At 43.4% G+C, this 18,814-nt stretch overlaps 1 protein-coding gene across 2 annotated transcripts; it reads left to right on the top strand.

The window, feature by feature from the left end:
- The first annotated feature begins 15,188 nt into the window (after nucleotides 1–15,188).
- Nucleotides 15,189–17,322, top strand: LOC146689355 (uncharacterized). Of its 2 annotated transcripts, XM_085437268.1 has the most exons (8): nucleotides 15,189–15,551; nucleotides 15,670–15,740; nucleotides 15,913–16,089; nucleotides 16,646–16,707; nucleotides 16,784–16,846; nucleotides 16,931–16,990; nucleotides 17,073–17,204; nucleotides 17,287–17,322. In XM_085437268.1, exons 1-8 carry the CDS (start codon nucleotides 15,379–15,381, stop codon nucleotides 17,305–17,307), a joined length of 759 nt encoding a protein of 252 aa, XP_085293394.1. In that variant the 5' UTR covers nucleotides 15,189–15,378; the 3' UTR covers nucleotides 17,308–17,322. The 2 variants fall into 2 exon arrangements, with proteins under 2 accessions (XP_085293394.1, XP_085293393.1); XM_085437267.1 differs by having other exon boundaries at nucleotides 17,073–17,322.
- The last annotated feature ends 1,492 nt before the right edge of the window (nucleotides 17,323–18,814 follow it).

Raw genomic sequence — 18,814 nt, 5'->3', positions numbered from 1 at the left:
GCTGGCAAGCAGGGATGTGGCGATGGAGGTCAATCTGGACTCTGTTGTTTTTGTTTCAAGCCTGACAAGCCAGACGTGGCTGCGGCAGGAACCAAATAAAGAAGAGTGTCTGTGCGTCTGCTTAAAACTGGATGTGGCTCAGGACTCTGCAGGAGGTCATGAAGGCCACGCAGACACACACACAGGTAATCTGAGAGGCTGTGACTTGCTGAAAAGGATTATGGGTCTAAATTAATATCGCCTACTGTACAAATGTTCACCCAAACAGACGGCATACTCAACAATGCAGCAGCTGTTCGTGCATGACGTTCATGGCTTGCTGTAAATTCTTTTGTTGTCTCTGTTTCCACCTCCTTTCAACTGCTTCACCTTTTAGGCCTTTAGTTTTGGGTTTCAATCCAGCTGTTTTTAGGTACTTTGCATGAAATTATCCAAACAGCTTTTGACTGCGGTGAAACTGTCTGAGCGTTAAAGAAAGTGCGATGGGAACAGATGTGGCAGATAATGACGTCTACTGAAACTTATGCTGCTGCTCCGGAAAAACGAGAAGCGAAATTAAAAACATCAAATTTCTCTGTGGAGCGATGAAGAAACTACCCCACATGCCATTCCTGCATTATGTTTCTGCCCAGACGAGAGACAAAGAATCTCATTGCTGATGTTTATCAGAAAGATTACATAAAAACTACTGGGCACAAGTTTCACACATGTAGGAGAGGAGGAGTGTTACGACCCGGCTCAAAAGCCGCAACATAAAAAAAAAAAAAAAAAAAAAAAAAAAAAAAAAAGGAGACGAACAACAGAGTGTGGGTGAGAAGTAGGGATGGGTATCGTTTAGGTTTTATCCGATACCGGTGCCAAATCGGTACTTTTGAAACTGTGCCGGTGCTTAAAGAATGGAGAACACAAAATTGGTCCAAAAACCTCTCATGTTCAGCTGGTTCACCAGGCCATCAGACTGCTGAACACGTCATAGACACCTCAGCTTCACTACTGGAACTTTAACATTATGCACTCCATACTGTACAGTAATGCCACTGTTTTGCACATGTCTCAACTCTGTATATTTTATATATTGTTTACTCTATTTAATTTGTAAAATATGTGTACACACACACACACAGGAAAATATTTACTATACACATCCAGAAATGCATATACTATTATATATTGTACATATATTTATTAGTTTCAGATGTAGCCATTCTTGTATTTTGCTTGTTTACATTATTGTATTTTGCACAACTCTGTTGCTTGTGAAGCTCGCACACAAGAATTTCACTCACATATGCTGTACCAATGTACCTGCACATGTGATGTGACAATAAAAGTGATTTGATTTTTGTAAAAAGATAACAATGTTAGCCTTTTCTGCAGCTATAGGGGATATATGGTATCACTCTTGGCTGGAAGCAGTGCATAAACAATGGGGAAAAAAAAAAAAAAAAAAAAAAAAAAAAAAAAAAAAACCACAAACTTTGTCCAAAAACCGCTCATGTTCAGCTGTTTCCCTCTTTTTCTTTGGTCATTTTAGCCTTTTTGGCCAGGGTGAAGGGAGTATCTGCCATCAAACAAGAAGACAGCCGCATGTAGCTATGATGATGTTTGCTAGTTCACCTTACATGCATTAATGTAATAACGTGGTTAGCCTACGAACAACATTAAGCTACTCACGCAGAGAAGAACGGCTGCTGCTGCTGCCATCATCATCCGTCATCATTTCTGCTACACTGGCAGGGCTAGGGGCCAGGACTCTCCTCTTCGTGTTTTTGGATATGTTGCTAACTCCGGGTTCGATAACAGGCACCACACCGCAGTAAATGCGCTCGGTGTGAGGTCTCGCAGCAAGCTATCAAATACAGTGCATTTCTTGGTTTTTGGGAAAAAAAAGAAAAACAAAAAACAAAAAAACAAAAAAAACCCGCTATGCGTCGCCAGGTGTTTCATCGGATTTGAGGAGTTACCTCCTTTGACAGTATCAGCTTAAAGCACTTGTTGCAGGCTGCAGAGTTTGCATCTTTTGCTGTGAAGTACAGCCAGACTTTTGACCGCTTCGCCTTGGGCATTTTTAATCTGTAGCTCTGCATAAAAGAACGTACGTACCTGGCCCCGCCTACTATCCTCGGAAACGTAAAATGATTGGCTAGAAGTGTATCACAGCTCAGGAAAAAAAGTACCGAAATAAAGCACCGAAATCTGCGCTGCTTTTCGGTCTGGTTACTACCGTTTATGTCAGAACACCGGTACCCATCCCTAGTGAGAAGAGGTTTCATCCTAAAATGGAAAACCAGGTTGGCTAAAATGGCTGGTGCCACCAAGGCAAAGACTAGTGCACTGCCGGAAAGCTTGCCTCAGGTATGCTTTTATCCACACCTGACTAGGTGTGGCCAATTAGCACCAGCTGAAAACACTGAGACGATTAGAAGCTGCAGAGGGACGTAACACCTCCTCCCTTAAAAGGGTTCCTCTAGGACCCTTAAATTTATTAAAAGCCCCTCTGAAGCCTTCAGTTCCTTATAATTAAATAAATAAAAGTTAAAGCTAACAGAAGCACAGTGTTCACGTTATAGTTGGCATCTCTAAGCATGGATGGGCATGAGGATTTGAAGTTGCCACACTGAACAGACAAAAAGTAACATGTGACCAACACAAAGGAGCACAACAGTCAAACCCAAAATGATTACCTGATCTGCTACAACACAAAACCAAAAGTAGCAACAAATAATCACAACTAAGTGATCTGTTGTCTCCACCACACAAACAGTCACATACAAGTGGCCCTATACCACAACAAGTTACTTTAATCCAAGGAGTTCAGTAAATCAAGCACACTAGTGACCAACCACAAACTGGAGAGCTATGGCCACACAATGATCACATCAAGGGTGGCTCAGCACCCCACAGTGTTATTGCCATCACCTGGCCAACAACACTCACAAGTGATCCAACAAAATAGCCATATTCCCCACAACACTAAAAGGTCACATCAAAACACTCACCTCACAAGGATCTCATTAGCATCCATCAACACTGACATATGCACACACATGGCGTACACACAATGCCAACGAGTTTGGTGCCACTGATTTACTATGTGCAACTCCCAGCCTAAAACACTAAAAACAACAAAACCCTAACTTTACCTACCCTAGTCTTCAGTGGTGTACCAGGCTCGAGGCAACTTTAAACGCGAACTCGAGAGCAGGCAGCAGACCAGAGATATAGTCTCCTACCAAACTCTGAAGCGTACCCCCACCCAGGATAGCCACCAAACACAATAAACTAAAACAAAGCAAAACAACAAACAAGTGCTTCGATGGAAGGGCAGCACAGCCACCCAGCTGAAACACACTTACTAAAGGGAGTTTGCACAATTACACTGAACACCATCACTCACCCACTTAAAAGCAAAACAAACTGACATTCAGTCTCCACTAAAATGTCCAAAGATCCCGGACGAGCCACCACTTATGTTACGACCCGGCTCAAAAGCCGCAACACAAAAAAAGGAGACGAACAACAGAGTGTGGGTGAGGAGAGGTTTCATCTGAAAATGGAAAACCAGGTTGGCTAAAATGGCTGGTACTACCAAGGCAAAGACTAGTGCACTGCCGGAAAGCTTGCCTCAGGTATGCTTTTATCCACACCTGACTAGGTGTGGCCAATTAGCACCAGCTGAAAACACTGAGACGATTAGAAGCTGCAGAGGGACGTAACAAGGAGCTTTATTTAAAATGACAAAAAATGGCACTGACCTTTGTATAGGTTGTGCTTTTTAAGCTATATGGAGCTGCTGACACATAGGGATGGGTATCGAAAACCAGTTCTTGTTGAGAACCGGTTCCCACTGTTTCAATTCCTTGGAATTGTTTGCCATTTTTGCAAACGATTCCCTTATCGATTCCAGTCGCCCCGAATGACGTCACCACGTTGCGGAGCATCATTTACCTGGCAGTAAACACGGTACCTCAAAACTTTGGTTATACTTTACAAGAATGGATGACAACAGAGCAACTTGCAATACTTGCTAAGTAGATATTTCATTTAAGGGAGGAAACACTACAAATATGCAAAAGCATTTGCTCACAAAACACGCGATAACCTTAAATGAATGTCGTGTTTTTAATTCGCTCCGGACTCGTGAATCTCAACCCAGCAGCAGCGGTAACATTTGCACGTCCTCTCCCGTTAATGCGGCAGGTAAATAATCAACTAACAGTGCATATTATGTTAGCGCAATCTGCCTTATTACAAAACCTGCCATTACTGTGCATTTAGGTGACCATGATGAGAGAGACAGAGTCTGGCTGGCTCAGATGCTGGCAGTTCTCGCTGCAGTCTACCAGTAGCGTCTCCTTTCAGGCCAGGATAGACGAATGTCACTGAGCAGTGACTAAGTTTGTGGTCAAAGGCTTGCACCCATTTGCCACAGCAGATGCCCCCGGTTTTCGGTAAGTGAATGTGTTTAATTGTAGGCTGGACATTACTGGATATTCTTGTGTAACTTCTACAGAATAATTTATGTTATACTTTGTTATTGCTACAGACGAATATTTATTTTATTGTTTTACATTTACAATTTTTTCCTGGGGACCCCGTGACACCCCATTGAAGAGCCATAGGCTGTGGATCTCTTAAGATCTCACTGTTGGGTTTGTAAGGCCATGTTACTCCTAAATTTCTATCTTGTTCAAAGAGAAGATATCAAACAAAGTTCTAAGCTAATTGACCTCAGTGTTCTCCTTTTTAAAAAATAATCGATAAAGAATCAAATCGTTAAACAGAATCAAAAATGGAATCGGAATCGTGAAAATCTTTTCAATACCCATCCCTACTGACACATGAAGCTCCCAGCACTCAGTTTTTGTGCTGATGTTAATGCCAGACAATGCTGGCAGCTTTATTGCACTGCACACCTCAGCATAGAATCCTGTTACAGCACCAAGCTATTTAGAACAAGCTGGAAGACAAGGAAGACAGCATGGCTTAATGTTTGATCTTACACATCTGTGGCAAAGATTGGGAGGCATGGCCCAACACTTTTGTCCATATAGTGCATGTGTGTCTTATTCTAATGTGCTCTTCTTCTTCTACAGTCAGTTTGATGTTACCCAGTTGGAGAATTAGTTCCGCCAAGCCTTTTATCTCATTAATCATAGTTTGTATAACTGTATTAATTTTTCTTTTTTCATAGCTTATTTATTATTATATTTTGTCTGTCCCGTTTGTCCCATCATTTTTATGGAGGCGACCCTTCCCATGAGTGATGTGGGTAGAGATTTCTATCAAGCCAAATCGCCTTCTACTTTCTTTAGAAGTGGGATGTGGTTTAATTTAGTTAAATCTGCAAGCTTAGGAGAGACATTAATACCTAAATGTTTAATATTTCAAGATTGCAGTGGGGTAGAAGAAGAATTATGGAAGGAGCAATTAATTGGAAGAACTGTAGAATTTGACCAGTTAACTGAATAAACTGAAACTCTTGAAAAAGAGTTTATTAGCGTAATTACTTCAGAAACGTTGGTTTGTGAGTTTTGGAGATTAAGCAACACATCATCCGCATAGAGACTGATTTTATGTTCTACGTTCTTGCATCTTATGGCCTTAATTGCTATAGCCAGTCTAATTGCTGCTGCTAGTGGCTCGATAAAAATAGCAAACATTTTTAGATAAAAATTTCAAGTTAACTGTTCCAGCTAACGCTTTTTCTGCATCTAGAGATAATATTGTGCTTTCAATGTTTTTTACTGCATGAGTAGTCTATTAAATTAAGTAATCTACGTGTATTTGTTGATGAGTGCCCGCCTTTTATGAAACTGGTTTGGTCAGGATGAATTAAAAGGGGGGTTATCGTCTGTAATCTCTTGAGAGAGCCTACATTTATAAGGGATATTGAACGATAACTTGAGGAAAATACAGTGAAAGATTCTTGTGCACCTCTGGACTTCAGTGCAGCTGTTAGTTTCAGATCACTCTGCATGGGTCTTAAGTAAAGTAAAATTTTATTTATATAGCACCTTTCAAGATAAAATCACAAAGTGCTTCACAGACGCTAGAACATAAAACAGCATCAACCAAAGGCAAGTTTAAAAAGATGGGTTTTTAACTTTTTTTTAAAAAGAACTTACAGAGTCTACAGATCTCAAACTCAATGGAAGAGAGTTCCAGAGTCTGGGAGCCACAGAAACAAAGGCTCTGTCACCTTTTGTTTTCAATCTAGTGTGCTGGACAACCAGCAAGCTCTCGTCAAAAGACCTCGGGGACCTGCTGGCAATATAAGGATGAAGAAGATCACTGACGTAAATTGGAGTTAGTCCGTGCAGAGCCCTGCAGGTCAGAATTATAATCTTAAAATGGATGCTGAATTTAATGGGAAGCCAATGCAGCTGGATCAGCAGGGGAGTGACATGGGAGTACCTGGAAGCCTTGGTCTAAAGCCTTGCAGCAGCATTTTGAACACCCTGCAGACGTTCCAAGGAGGCCTTACAGGTAAACAACGAGTTACAATAGTGTAAACGAGATGAAACAAAAGCATGTATAATCATTTCAAGTTTGGAACATGACACAATAGGACTCAGCTTAGCAATGATTGTTACGTGGTAGAAACAGGAGCGGACCAGAGATTTAACATGAATATCCAAGGACAGAGCGAGTCAAAGGTAACACCAAGATTCCTAATAGAAGATTTAACAGAAGAACCGAGTGGGCCTACATTTTTTACTACCAAAGGTACAAATTTATCAGGAGCAAAGACTAGGACTTCAGTTTTCTAAGCATTAAGTTGAAGATAATTATCAGCCATCCAACCTCTGATAGAATCTAAGCATCTCTGCAAGATTTGAAGTTTAGAAACATCATATGGCCTAAAGGAGATATATAGCTGAATATCATCTGCATAGCAATGATACTTTAACAGTGCTAAGAATCTCCTGAAGGGGGAGTAAATACAACAAAAACAATATGGGTCCCAAGACAGAACCTTGTGCCACACTATAGGCAAGAGAGGTGAGAGAGGACATGGAGGTAGCCACAGAGAAGGATCGTGCACACAAGATGAACGGATTCTAGGATTTAAACCACTCCAGAGCAGTTCCTGATATATGCACCCAGTGTTTTAGTCTAGCAGAATATGATGGCCGACAGTATCGAAGGCTGGGGTCAGTTCCAACAACAGTAAAACAGTGCACTCGCCAGCATAATAATTCATCAATATATCACTGGACACTCTAAGAATTGCAGTTTCGGTGGAATGAGCTCTATGAAACCCAGATTGGAAATGATCAAGAATGTTCATCAAAAACCACTGTGAGTTGCTTGGCCACAACCTTCTCTAAAATCTTGGCAATAAATGGTAATTTTGAGATAGGTCTATAGTTGATAAGCAGAGGAGCATCAAGTTTCGTTGTTTGTTTGTTTTTACCACTGGGTGAATAACAGCGCTTTTACAAAAAACAGGGACCTGACCAGAAAGCAGAGAGGCATTGTAAGCACACTAGGACCAGTGGACTGAAAGACCTTTTTAAACCAAGGTCCAGATAAAACATCACGAGGGCAGGAGGACGATTTAATTGAATCAACTAATTTGACCACCTCAGGTAAGGACACTAATAAAAAACCTTTCTAAAGTAACAGGCCTAAAAGAATTTGGAGCAGACAAGAGGTACACAGAAGGAGAGATATTGTTCCCCACCTTGCTAACTTTTCCAACAAAGAATGAAAGAAAGTTTTCACAGTCATCATTCAATGAAATTGGGACAGCAGGTGGAGCAGGAGCAACAATATCACTAATGGCATCAAAAAGTACCTTGGGGTTACCTCAGCTCTTTGAGACTAAGTCAGAGAAATAGGCAGCCCTTGCATATCGAACTGAAGTGTTAAGAGAAGCTAAAAGGTCTTTTAAATGAAGAAGATGAACCTGTAACTGAGTTTTTCTCCACAAATGCTCCACTTTACCACATGCACGCTTTAAGCAGCAAATGCTTTCGTTTATCCAGGGGAATGATTTTAAGACAGGAGCTAATCTGGATTTAACAGGACAAATATTATCTAAAATGGAGAGACAATGACTATTAAAAAGATCAACATCATTAGAGACAGGCAAGACTAAATGAAAAACATCAGAAAAGGAGAGAGGGACCAGTGTGTGTCCTTTGGTATGTGCGGGGCCAGACACATGCTGTGTAAAATGAAAAGAGTCTATGATGTTAAAAAAAAAAAACCTCTGGCAAAGAGGTCTGAGTCATCATCAATGTGTATGTTAGAATCCCCAATTACAACCAGTCTGGACAGCTTCAGGGTGGAAGATAAAAAGCCACTGAACTCCTTTAAGAACTGACCATTTGTTCCAGGTGGACGATATGCTACAGGCTACAGCACAGTAACACGGATCTTTATTTCCAATTTTAACCAGCTGTAGTTCAAACGATGAAAAATTCTTGACCATTAATGAGCGACAATAGATCCGACTTCGATACACCACAGCAAGACCCCCTTCTCGACTAGACGTCCGAGGGTGGCTAGTGAAGGAGTACCCACCCAAGCTAAGTTTGATGAGGGATGATGTCATGCCTGCACAGATCAGATCGTTTCCTCTGAATGTTCTCAGGCTCTACAGAAGAAATCAACTTTGAAGGGATCATCCTAGGAATGAATTCTTGAAGCACAGCAGCCATTCTCCTGGTCTCACTTCTCTCAGACTTGGAAGCTGGAATCTTCAGATAAAATCTAGGAAAACATCTCATTTCTATCTGGATTCCCAGCTCTCATCAGCAGCAATGATCCTTTAAGTGAAATACAGCTCAGTTTCTAAACAAGAGGTAATGTTTGTTTTCTGCAGAGGTTTGTGGTGTTGTGAAATCACAGAAAGCAGAGTGCGAGTATCGGAGAACTGAAGAAAGAAGCAGTCTCAACATGACTGAGAAAATCACCCTGAACCAGAGATTGGAAAACTGGAAACCAGGTTTTTAAACTTCATGAATTCCTTCTTGGATTTTTCTGATCAGACCTTTCACTTAAACTAGGTGAGGTTCAGACTGGAACATGTCAACATCTAGTGGATGTGCACAGTGACCTGGACATCAGCACACAGTCCACGGACTACCAGAAACATGCTTTCCTGCACAGATAAGATTAAAGGGAAGGGCAGGGTAGTGTGTAAGTTTAAGTTTAAGAAAAGTAAGCCGATCCTCGGGCATGACCTGCTTTATGCACTTTTGAAATGTATTTTATAAACTGGATGTCATTTTGTATTTAATAATCTTCAACCTAACAACACTGTTTCACCTTTCAGACCATTTCCTGTTTCTGAGCAGAACAATGAAGACCTCCAACAGGATGTTTTCTCTCCTTAAATCAGCCGTGAGTTCAGGTTCTGCCTCCATCTTGTATTTTAGGCGTCTTTACATTCTGCTTTGGGACAAACAGCTGGTGTATATGTGAGCTTCATCCTAACTGATCCTGAATGCAGACGCTCTGCAGGCAGAAATATGAGTAGATGTCAGAAAGATGACTCTGCAGCCCCCACACCCTCAGCCCTCCAGCTCTCCCAGCATGATCTGGGCTGATAAATGAGCAGGTGGAGAAGGTGGGGGTCTCTGACCCACAGACCTACATTACGAAGACAAAAGGGAGAGAAAAGTAGAGTTAGCAGATTCAAGTCAGATGAGGATTGGTAACGGCTCTTACACTTGAACAGACGCCAGTGCTGTGACCACTGTCCTGCCATTGCCATGGTAACTAACCATTCATACTACTGTAAAACCCTCTTATTTCCAGTGTAACCATGATAACTGAATCTAATCTGAATCTGTTGAATCCCATTACCCCAAAATGTAATTCATGCAGAACAAACCCTAACCTTCAGCCATGATAGGTGCTTGCTCACCTCTTTCTGCAGCGCCCCCTGTTGTGTGCATCTGGCGTGGCTCATGTGAGACAAGTAGTTCAATAGAGGTGAAGGTTTGCACTTCACAGAGTTGAATAGTTTGGATGGATCTTGTTCCCAAGGCTGGAAAGGTGAAGTAAAAGTGTGGCATTGGATTTCAGCACCAGCAGTAATTCAGATGAAGAAAGAGCTGCAAGAAAAGCTTTCAGTTCGCCAGCTGACCTGCACACCAGCCCTCACCTGTGACTCAGCTGCAGTTATAAGCTCTGGGTGATCACTGAAAGAATGAGGTCTGAGCTCAGAGTTAAGGAATAGCATAAAAGAGAATATCTTTAGTATGACTATAACATGCAACATGCAAAGTGAAATTAAGTACATTCTCACAAAAGTCATAAAAAAAACTATTAAAAAACATTAAAAAAAAAAAAAAAAAAGAAGCATTCCATTCTCTCAGTTTGCACTGAGCTGCTTCTTTTAGTGGTCTTTAAATGAATCACTGGACTCTCCTCAGCTCTTTCAGGGATAGTGGCACGGGTGCCCCTCCGTTGGTCTTCCTTGGTCTCTTGTGCTTTGGGGGTCTCTGGATGTCTGGAGCCTGGATCTCCTCCATACCTGCTTCATGCCCTGGAGGACGGGGCTGTGGCTCCCCACACCCTCTAGCAGATCATTACATGAAGGAACCTTTTAAATACAAGCGCGCTCATGCTCACAGGTGTACACACGGGTGCTCACACACACAAACTACACCCTTTTTGGCTCCTACCTCAAAGCACACTGTGCGCTGTCGATCTTACGTGCTGTACAATAATATTCAATATTTAGTATTTACTGTTATATTCCCATAGATCATCGCGATGATGTTTATTATATTGCTCTCTTTTTATTTTTGCTTGTTTTCTCTTTTTTCTTTCTCAACAGATGATCCAGGTGATTGATATGTGTATTTTTTGTCTGTTTGTTTTGTTGGTTTTTGTTTTTTGCCCTTTATGACCGTTCCTCTTCCCTGCTGTTTTTCTTTCCCTCTTTCTTTCTCCCTTTACTTTCCCCAGGCAAGTCTGTCCCGTGTTTAGCAAAGTGAAAATAAAATAAAATAAACAATAAAAGCAAAGGTGAATCAAATAGACCAATACAGCAAGGCTGGGATGGTCCATTTGGTAAAGTAAATCCATTGGGCATCTTTCTTTGCCTTTAGACAATAATTCTGATGGCAAAAGAACCAAACGGGACAGGAAAAAATAAATAAATAAATGAATCACTGCCTCCATCACCTATCCCAGCATCCACCTCTGTTACACCAACCATGTCCTTCACTACATCCATGAACCTCCTCTGTGCTCTAACTCTTTCTTCCTCTAAAACCATTTTAATGCCATTAAATTGATACCATAACCTCTTTATATGTATTCTTTACCAAAGCTAACCAATTCAACCCCCAACATGACTCCCTACACGTTTCTTAACCCATTATTCCCAGCCTTTATCTGAGTTTAAACCCTTGATGTGATGATATGATACAGCGCAGCCCTTCCTGCAATCTGTAAACACATTTTAACCCCACTATATTTCTTCCGTATAGCTATTTGCCATTCTGAACCAAAACTGACCCCAGAACTCTCTTTTGCTTAGAAGGGCTGGAAACTGTGGAACAGGAACGAGTCACCGATGGAATCTGTTGGTGGTTCCTCATTCTACACTGGAACTACCATTACATTTGAGATCTGTGAAATTTTTTTAAGAGCAGCTCAAGACTTATTTGTATGTGCTTGCCTGCTTTTTTTGCTTACTAAATACAAAAGTTAAACTAAAAAGCTCTTAAAGGTTGGATATCTTATAACCTTTGTCCCAATCTAAACCAATTCCAAACCCATTGTAATCTGAATGCATTGTAATATTAGAAGCAGCCATGCTTTTCTGCAGCACAAAACTATGCTGTCTACTTTCTGTCTCAGTGTTTCAGTGCAGACACAAAACTATTCAACTCAGTATTGTCTCTGACGTTCCGAGTGACCAGTGGAGTTTGTGCGTTCTGGTCTCAGTCAAATATTTTACCTTCCCTCGAGGGTTTAAACCCCTAAATATAAAACCAGCCATGGAAACTGTCTCTCTACCTGCCTCTGTCCCCGTCTGTCTGTATAATTGAATATAGACTTCAGCAGGCACACACTGATCTGCTCAGAGGGTCTCTGAGTTCAGGACAAATGGAAAACCGCGTGTGTGTGTGCGCACGTGTATACAGGGTGTCAAATTTGTCGGGCCAGAGGTCAGTTTATTTCCAGCATTGCTCTTCATCAGGCAGCTTTCTCTCACACACACGCAGATCAGTTTGTCATTCATGGCTCTACTAAAAATTATACTGAATGAGTTTCGATTAACAGTAATAACAACCAGCCTCTCCTGGTTTAAAAGAATTAAAGCAGTCGACGTTTGTGTCTTCTGTCACTTTGTGCAGTCTTATGAATAAGTGCATGTGCTAATCATCACAAGGAGTTTATTTTAATAATAATAATAATGGATTGCATTTATAAAGCGCTTTTCGGGGCCCTCAAAGCGCTTTACAATACCACTATTCATTCACTCTCACATTCATACACTGGTGAAGGCAAGCTACAGTTGTAGCCACAGCTGCTCTGGGGCAGACTGACAGAAGCAAGGCTGCCATATCGCGCCATCGGCCCCTCTGGCCACCACCAGTAGGCGGTAGGTGAAGTGTCTTGCCCTAGGACACAACAACCGAGACTGTCTGAGCCGGGGCTCGAACCGGCAACCTTCTGATTACAAGACGAACACCCAACTCTTGAGCCACGATTTTAACCCAAACCGCAATGTTTTGGTATCACTTAGACATAACCAAACTGAAACTCTAGCAGTTAAAAAATGACCCCAGTCTCCAGGGTGGGTCTGACTTTGGTCACACCTTTGCACTCAGGTGTGTTTTTTATTGACAGTCAATCTTTTGTTGTTTGAATAACGTGGTGAATAATAACACACAGAGATTAGATGAAAGCTGCCCAGCATGTGCAGAATGAATGTCATGTTTTGCAGGAATCACAGCTGGTGGAACCTTAAACTCCTCGTCAGAGGAAGCTTTAAAGCGGGATGTTTAATGTGGAAATTGAAGAGCAGCTCTACAGTCTAACCATCATTTGTCTCCTAGTGATTCTGTTTAAATGCAGTTTACATTTGGACAAATCTGCAGCACTGATGATGCTGATGGAAACTGTTTTGGAGTTTTGGAGCTTGGAGGAAAGACGTTTAAAGTATTATCAAGTGTCAGACGAGATAAGGACCCAAATGCTAGACTGGAGAAGCAGAGAGTGAAGCGCAGCTTTATTGCTATAAAGTTCAAAAATTCAGAAAACTAAAAACCAGGAACCAGGAAACACGGAGCAATGTGGGACGACATTGCTCTGCAGCAAAGGGGAGACTCAGACAATAAATAGCCAACAGAAGGTAGATAGTGTAGGGGAAAACATGCGTGAATCACAAGTTAGGAATAATGAGTCAAGAGAAGTTAAACAATTAAAAGCACAGGTGACCAAAACTAGGAAGTGACTCACAAAAGAACACGGACTGGCCGGGATAAACTGAAACTCCAGGAATTCAAATAAACAATCATTAAAACTACGAACAGACTACAGCTTAAAGGCAGGCAGCCTCTGAGTTTGTCAGCTTGGAAACACACAATGATTTGTTTGCACACGTGATTTGTGCAAGTTTTTATTTTTATTTTAAAGAGCTGTAAAATGCATTATCTCATTGTTTGTAAATAAAATCCTCTAAAAGAGCATGAAGTCCCCGAGGTAGATGTTTTAGCTGTGAATTGTGCTGAGGACATTTTCTGGAGATTAAAGTCATCTTTTGGAGTTATGGCTTCATGTTGTGACGTGAGGAGAACTCTGCTGCCATCGAGTGGTTTAAATGCATTCCTGCAGCCAGTTTCTTTCTGCTTCTTTTCAGCGAAGTTGCTGTTGAACTATAAAACGCCTTCTGTCCGGTTTGCTTTGTGTAATTTGAATCTAGATATTTCATGGAAACGAGCTCCCTCTGAAGGGTGGCAGGGCGCAGCTTCAGAGAAAGTAGAGCCACTGCTGCTCCACAGTGGAGGTGTTCCTACCAAGAGGGGGGACGCTGTTTCCCCAAAGGAGCTGGAGAAGATGGATGGATAATTTCATCCATCCATCCATCTTCTTCCGCTTTATCCGGGGCCGGGTCGCGGGGAAAGCAGCCTAAGCAGAGAAGCCCAGACCTCCCTCTCCCCAGCCACCTCCTCTAGCTTATCCGGGGGAACACCAAGGCGTTCCCAGGCCAGCCGAGAGATATAATCTCTCCAGCGTGTCCTGGGTTTGCCCCGGGGCCTCCTCCCGGTGGGACATGCCCGGAACACCTCACCCAGGAGGCGCCCAGGAGGCATCCTTGTCAGATGCCCGAACCACCTCAGCTGGCTCCTTTCGATGTGGAGCAGCAGCGGCTCTACTCTGAGCCCCTCCTGGATGGCCGAACTTCTCACCCTATCTCTAAGGGAGAGGCCAGCCACCCTTCGGAGGAAGTTCATTTCCTCCGCTTGTCTTTCTGTCACTACCCACAGCTCGTGGCCATAGGTGAGGGTAGGGACGTAGATTGACCGGTAAATAGAGAGCTTCGCTTTTACACTCAGCTCCCTCTTCACCACGACGGACCGGTGCAGCATCCGCATCACTGCGGCTGCAGCACCAGTCCGTCTGTCTTTTCCCATCACTTGCGAACAAGACCCCAAGATACTTGAACTCCTCCACTTGGGGCAGGAACTCATCCCCGACCATAGCTGGACTGGCCATCGGGCATACCGGGCATTTGCCCGGTGGGCCGCTGGCGATTTTTTGTTTTTATGGGCTGATCGGTTTTTTTTTTTTTTTTTGGAAGGGTATAAATAATGAAAGGTGTTGGATTGGCCAATTGGTCATGATCGACTCTGGGCTGGACCAATTACAGCCAAGGAGGTCGGATGCACCCTCCCCCTTGTTTAGCAACTAAAGAAAATGGAGAACAAAAAAAGGAAAGGAGGTGCAGAAAAAATTAGGGCCAAAAAGAAACAAGCCCTTCAGGCAGACGCTGCCAAATGTGTAAAAATAACTGAAGTGTTTGGCGGTAGCTATGGCATAGCTTCCACAGATTTAGCAACATCAGCAAGTGGTGGAGGCCAGCAGGTGGATAAGGGAAAGGGGAGGCAAGAGGAGGAGAGACCCGAGGCGGCCACCGGTCATAGTGGCAGAGGAACTGAACTTCAGGTAAGAAGTTATGACCTGGGCCCTGTTTCAGGAAGCCGGTTTAGAAAACTCAGAGTGAAAAACGATACGCAGGGTTGAGTAACCCCGAACTGTCCAACTCGGAATATTCGGTTTCAGAAAGGCTGATAACAATTAGTTCAGTCAACGCGGAGTTGCTACAACCCCAAGTTAAGCACGCGCACGAGGATACATAAAGCCCCGATCAGTGGAGCACAGATTAAGCGAGTCACCATGGAGACGGGGGGAAAGAAGGCGCGGTCGACGTATTTCACAGCGCTCGAGGCGGAAATTCTGATGGCAGCATATGCCGACAGCATGCACATCATGCAGAAAAAAAGTAACACAGCCGCAGCTGCAAAGGAAAGGGAGCATGCATGGCAAAACATAGCCGACAGAGTCAATGCGTGAGTGTTAATTTAAACATTGATCTAGGGATTTCCACCCATATAACACGTTATTTTATCATATGTCATTCTATTTATTATGTTATACATTTTATTTTGTGATGTGATGTGAGCGCAGGTGCAACCCAACAGGCCCCAAACGTTCCTGGCAGCAAGTAAAAATGAAGTATAAAAACATAGTCCAAACAGGTAAGGTGTAATTGTATTATGAGCCATAGTGCTTGGTCTGTGTGTCCTATGTAAATCAATTGCAGTTAGAGGCTACAGTAATATACCACCTGTAAGCACATATTGAAATTATCTGAGCACATCACAAGTACACATTTGCCTACTCTGTATGCCCAAATGTGTGCTGTCACAGCCAACAGAAAAAAAGCGGAGGCCCGAAAAACAGGTGGGGGTCCTCCACCACCACCACCCACAGAGGCTGAGCAGTTGGCCCTCAGCCAAAACAGTGGGCGCCCTGTGGCTGAAGGCATCTCTGCGGGGACATCCTCTGTGGCAACAACCCCACAAGACACAAGTGCCTACATAAGGGGTAAATCCAAAACAATACATGGCGTGCATACATCCATTCTGCACAGTCACCTTGACCAAAATGAACTATGTCGTAGTGAAGTTACTGTCCTACTGACAGAGAATGACAGTCATCAAACAGTTAGGTGAATAAACAACACTGAGACACTTGGAAACTGTTAACGTGCTGCACGGGTGAGGGCCCAGGGAGAGACTCACACACACCGAGCTGCAGTGGTACGTCTTTATTATGAGCATAGCAGTGTCCTTTAATTTTGCATACATGCGTGTGTGTGTGTTAACCTCCCACAGGGTGAGCTCCCTGTTCCCAGAGACAGAGCGAGTAGTACATTCCGTACCTTTCCCAATAAGTGTAACATATGAACATATACCTCAATGCAACATAAAGCTCATAAAAGCGTTTCCACCCTGACACCTACTGATTTTGCCTTCCCTCAGTGTCGGTTGTCTCTGAGAGCATACTGACAATGAGGTGTATGGTGATTGGTATGTCTGGTAATTGCCATTTGCGCCCACATAAGTCATGAGTGACCTGTATGAACCCCATATTCTTCCAGTTGACGGTGATGGTGTACTGCATCTGGTGCAGCCCCCTGTTGAGCCAGACCGACATGCAGTTGTGAGTACTCGTAATACTCCACAGACTACATGTGTCAACAGTAGAACAGCAATGTTGTTAAATGTCTCCACCACAGGCACATGATGACGAAACAGTGACAGCTGCTACAGAGGAGACCGCAACAGAGCCACACTATGAGGTATACAGTGTACAGTGGAAAATATAACAACTGACGACAATGTGGTACTATGATGACACCATGGACTTACTATGTCCCCGGCAGAGTGATGCTGGAAATGAAGAGGAAGAGGGTCCAGCCACTCCTACAACGAACCTTTCCACAGTGGGTTGTTCAGCACTGATTTACAACCAACCTAAGTAGGCATGTACTATGGATGCCAATGCTATGTCCCTTGTTGCAATAGCTCCCTGTGAAGCAGCTGTATAAGACATATCTGGCCAGGAAGATAAGAAAGTGCGACATGGAAATGGTGCACCTCCAGCTGCAGATCCAAAAGTCGAAGCTGGAGATTGTACTGCTGGAACAACAGTTAAGGGTGGGTGGAGTGATCATAGATGGACGAATCATGTCAGTGTTTGTACAACATACTAATATACGCATTTATTCTTTGTGTACAGGACATACAGGGTGACCAATAAAGGCAGTTGACCACAGTATCTGTGTATTTGTCTTGTAACATGTTGGGTTGACGGGTCACAGGAAATGGTTGTGGCATATGGTGTCTCTGACTGCTCTTCCATCCTGTACGTTCGTGGGTGGGTCAGGATGTTCATCGTGTGGATCACTGCTGTTGTCTGGTTCAGCTGGACACTGTTCACCTCTAATCGTGGCAATGTTGTGTAGGATCACACATGCCACAATGATGTCACATGCCCTTTCTGGGGTGACCCTGAGTCCACGAAGGCACTGGAACCGGGCCTTGAGCATTCCGATGGTCATTTCAACTCTGGCCCGTGTCCTGCAATGGGCCAGATTATAACGCTGCTGTGGGCCCGGTTCAGGGTCAGGGTAAGGGGTGAGCAAATAGGGTAGACATGGGTACCCCCTATCACCAAGCAGGTGGCCAGTGAACTCTCCTAGGACAGAAGAATACATGTCAGTGCAAACGTCCCTGTGGCAATTGGTCTCTGTATATTTCACAGTAACTTCGACCCACCATGTCCAAATTTGGTGCTCAGTGTACATTCCCGGAAGATTCGTGAGTCATGTACAGAGCCTGGCCACTTGGCTTCCACATTTGTGATGATGTTGGCAGCATCACATATGATCTGCCCAGTGCAGAGAACACATATTAGCATCCATTACCATGATGCCATCACTTGTTGGTGTGAAATGCTACAGGGAATTATGTACCTGTACATTGATGCTGTGGACGGACTTCCTGTTCACATAGTCTCCTTCATTTGCTGAGGGTGCAATGATTGGGATGTGGGTGCCATCTATACAGCCAATCACGCCTGGGAACCCTGGAAATGTATGTACCATTTGAGTGGTAGTTCACGTATCACCACATCATGCATTGAGTTTTGTTCATCCTGATACCTGCAATTTTGTGGAATCCCTCTTTGATGAATCTTGTGGGTCTGTGACCGGGGAACACCACAAACGAGTGCAGGAGACGTTTCAGTGCTACTGTAACATTCCTGACTGCCCGACAGACGGTAGCCTTGGAAACGTGCTCAGCGTCACCGATATTGTACAGAAAGCTCCCGTTTGCAAAGAAACGGAGTGCGGTACAAAGAATATGTAATGGACTGAGCGCATGTCCGCGATGTGTCACATGCGCAATATATGGCCTGAGGATGTTATCCAAATAACTTATTGATTGTGCTGAGACACGGTAACGTTCGCACAGGAAATCATCAGGTAATGATAAGATGTCCATACGCGCTCTGATCACTCTCTCCCAGCGGAGTGCTCTGCGGAGAATTTGGGCTTCAAGATCTACTGGCTCTTCAAGGAAGGGACACGCCATGTCTGACACTTCCTGCTGTTAGGTTTCCGACAAAGAGGCGGGGTCAGTCAGGGTTAGTTGTAGTAAACCTGCTAGGGGGCAGGTTAGCTTCACGGCGTGTGTCGTCATAGTGACTCACTGAGGCTTCAGCTGAACTCGCTTTGTGAAACCGAAAACCCAGAGTTTTCGTT

Source organism: Copadichromis virginalis, linkage group LG17, assembly GCF_057382275.1.
Source record: "Copadichromis virginalis isolate Kocher_CV1m ecotype Utaka linkage group LG17, C_Virginalis_male_GT1.1, whole genome shotgun sequence".
Lineage (NCBI taxonomy): Eukaryota > Metazoa > Chordata > Actinopteri > Cichliformes > Cichlidae > Copadichromis > Copadichromis virginalis.
The sequence above is the reverse complement of the archived record's forward strand: the minus strand, read 5'-3'. Positions and strand labels throughout refer to the sequence as shown.

Bases quoted from the DNA above. Each gene is read 5' to 3' on its own strand.
- LOC146689355 (XM_085437267.1), top strand. From the start codon at position 15,379: ATGGAGACGGGGGGAAAGAAGGCGCGGTCGACGTATTTCACAGCGCTC. The intron at 16,090-16,645 runs GTAAATCCAAAA...ATATTCTTCCAG, and splicing joins CACAAGTGCCTACATAAGGG to TTGACGGTGATGGTGTACTG. The intron at 16,708-16,783 runs GTGAGTACTCGT...TCTCCACCACAG, and splicing joins AGCCAGACCGACATGCAGTT to GCACATGATGACGAAACAGT.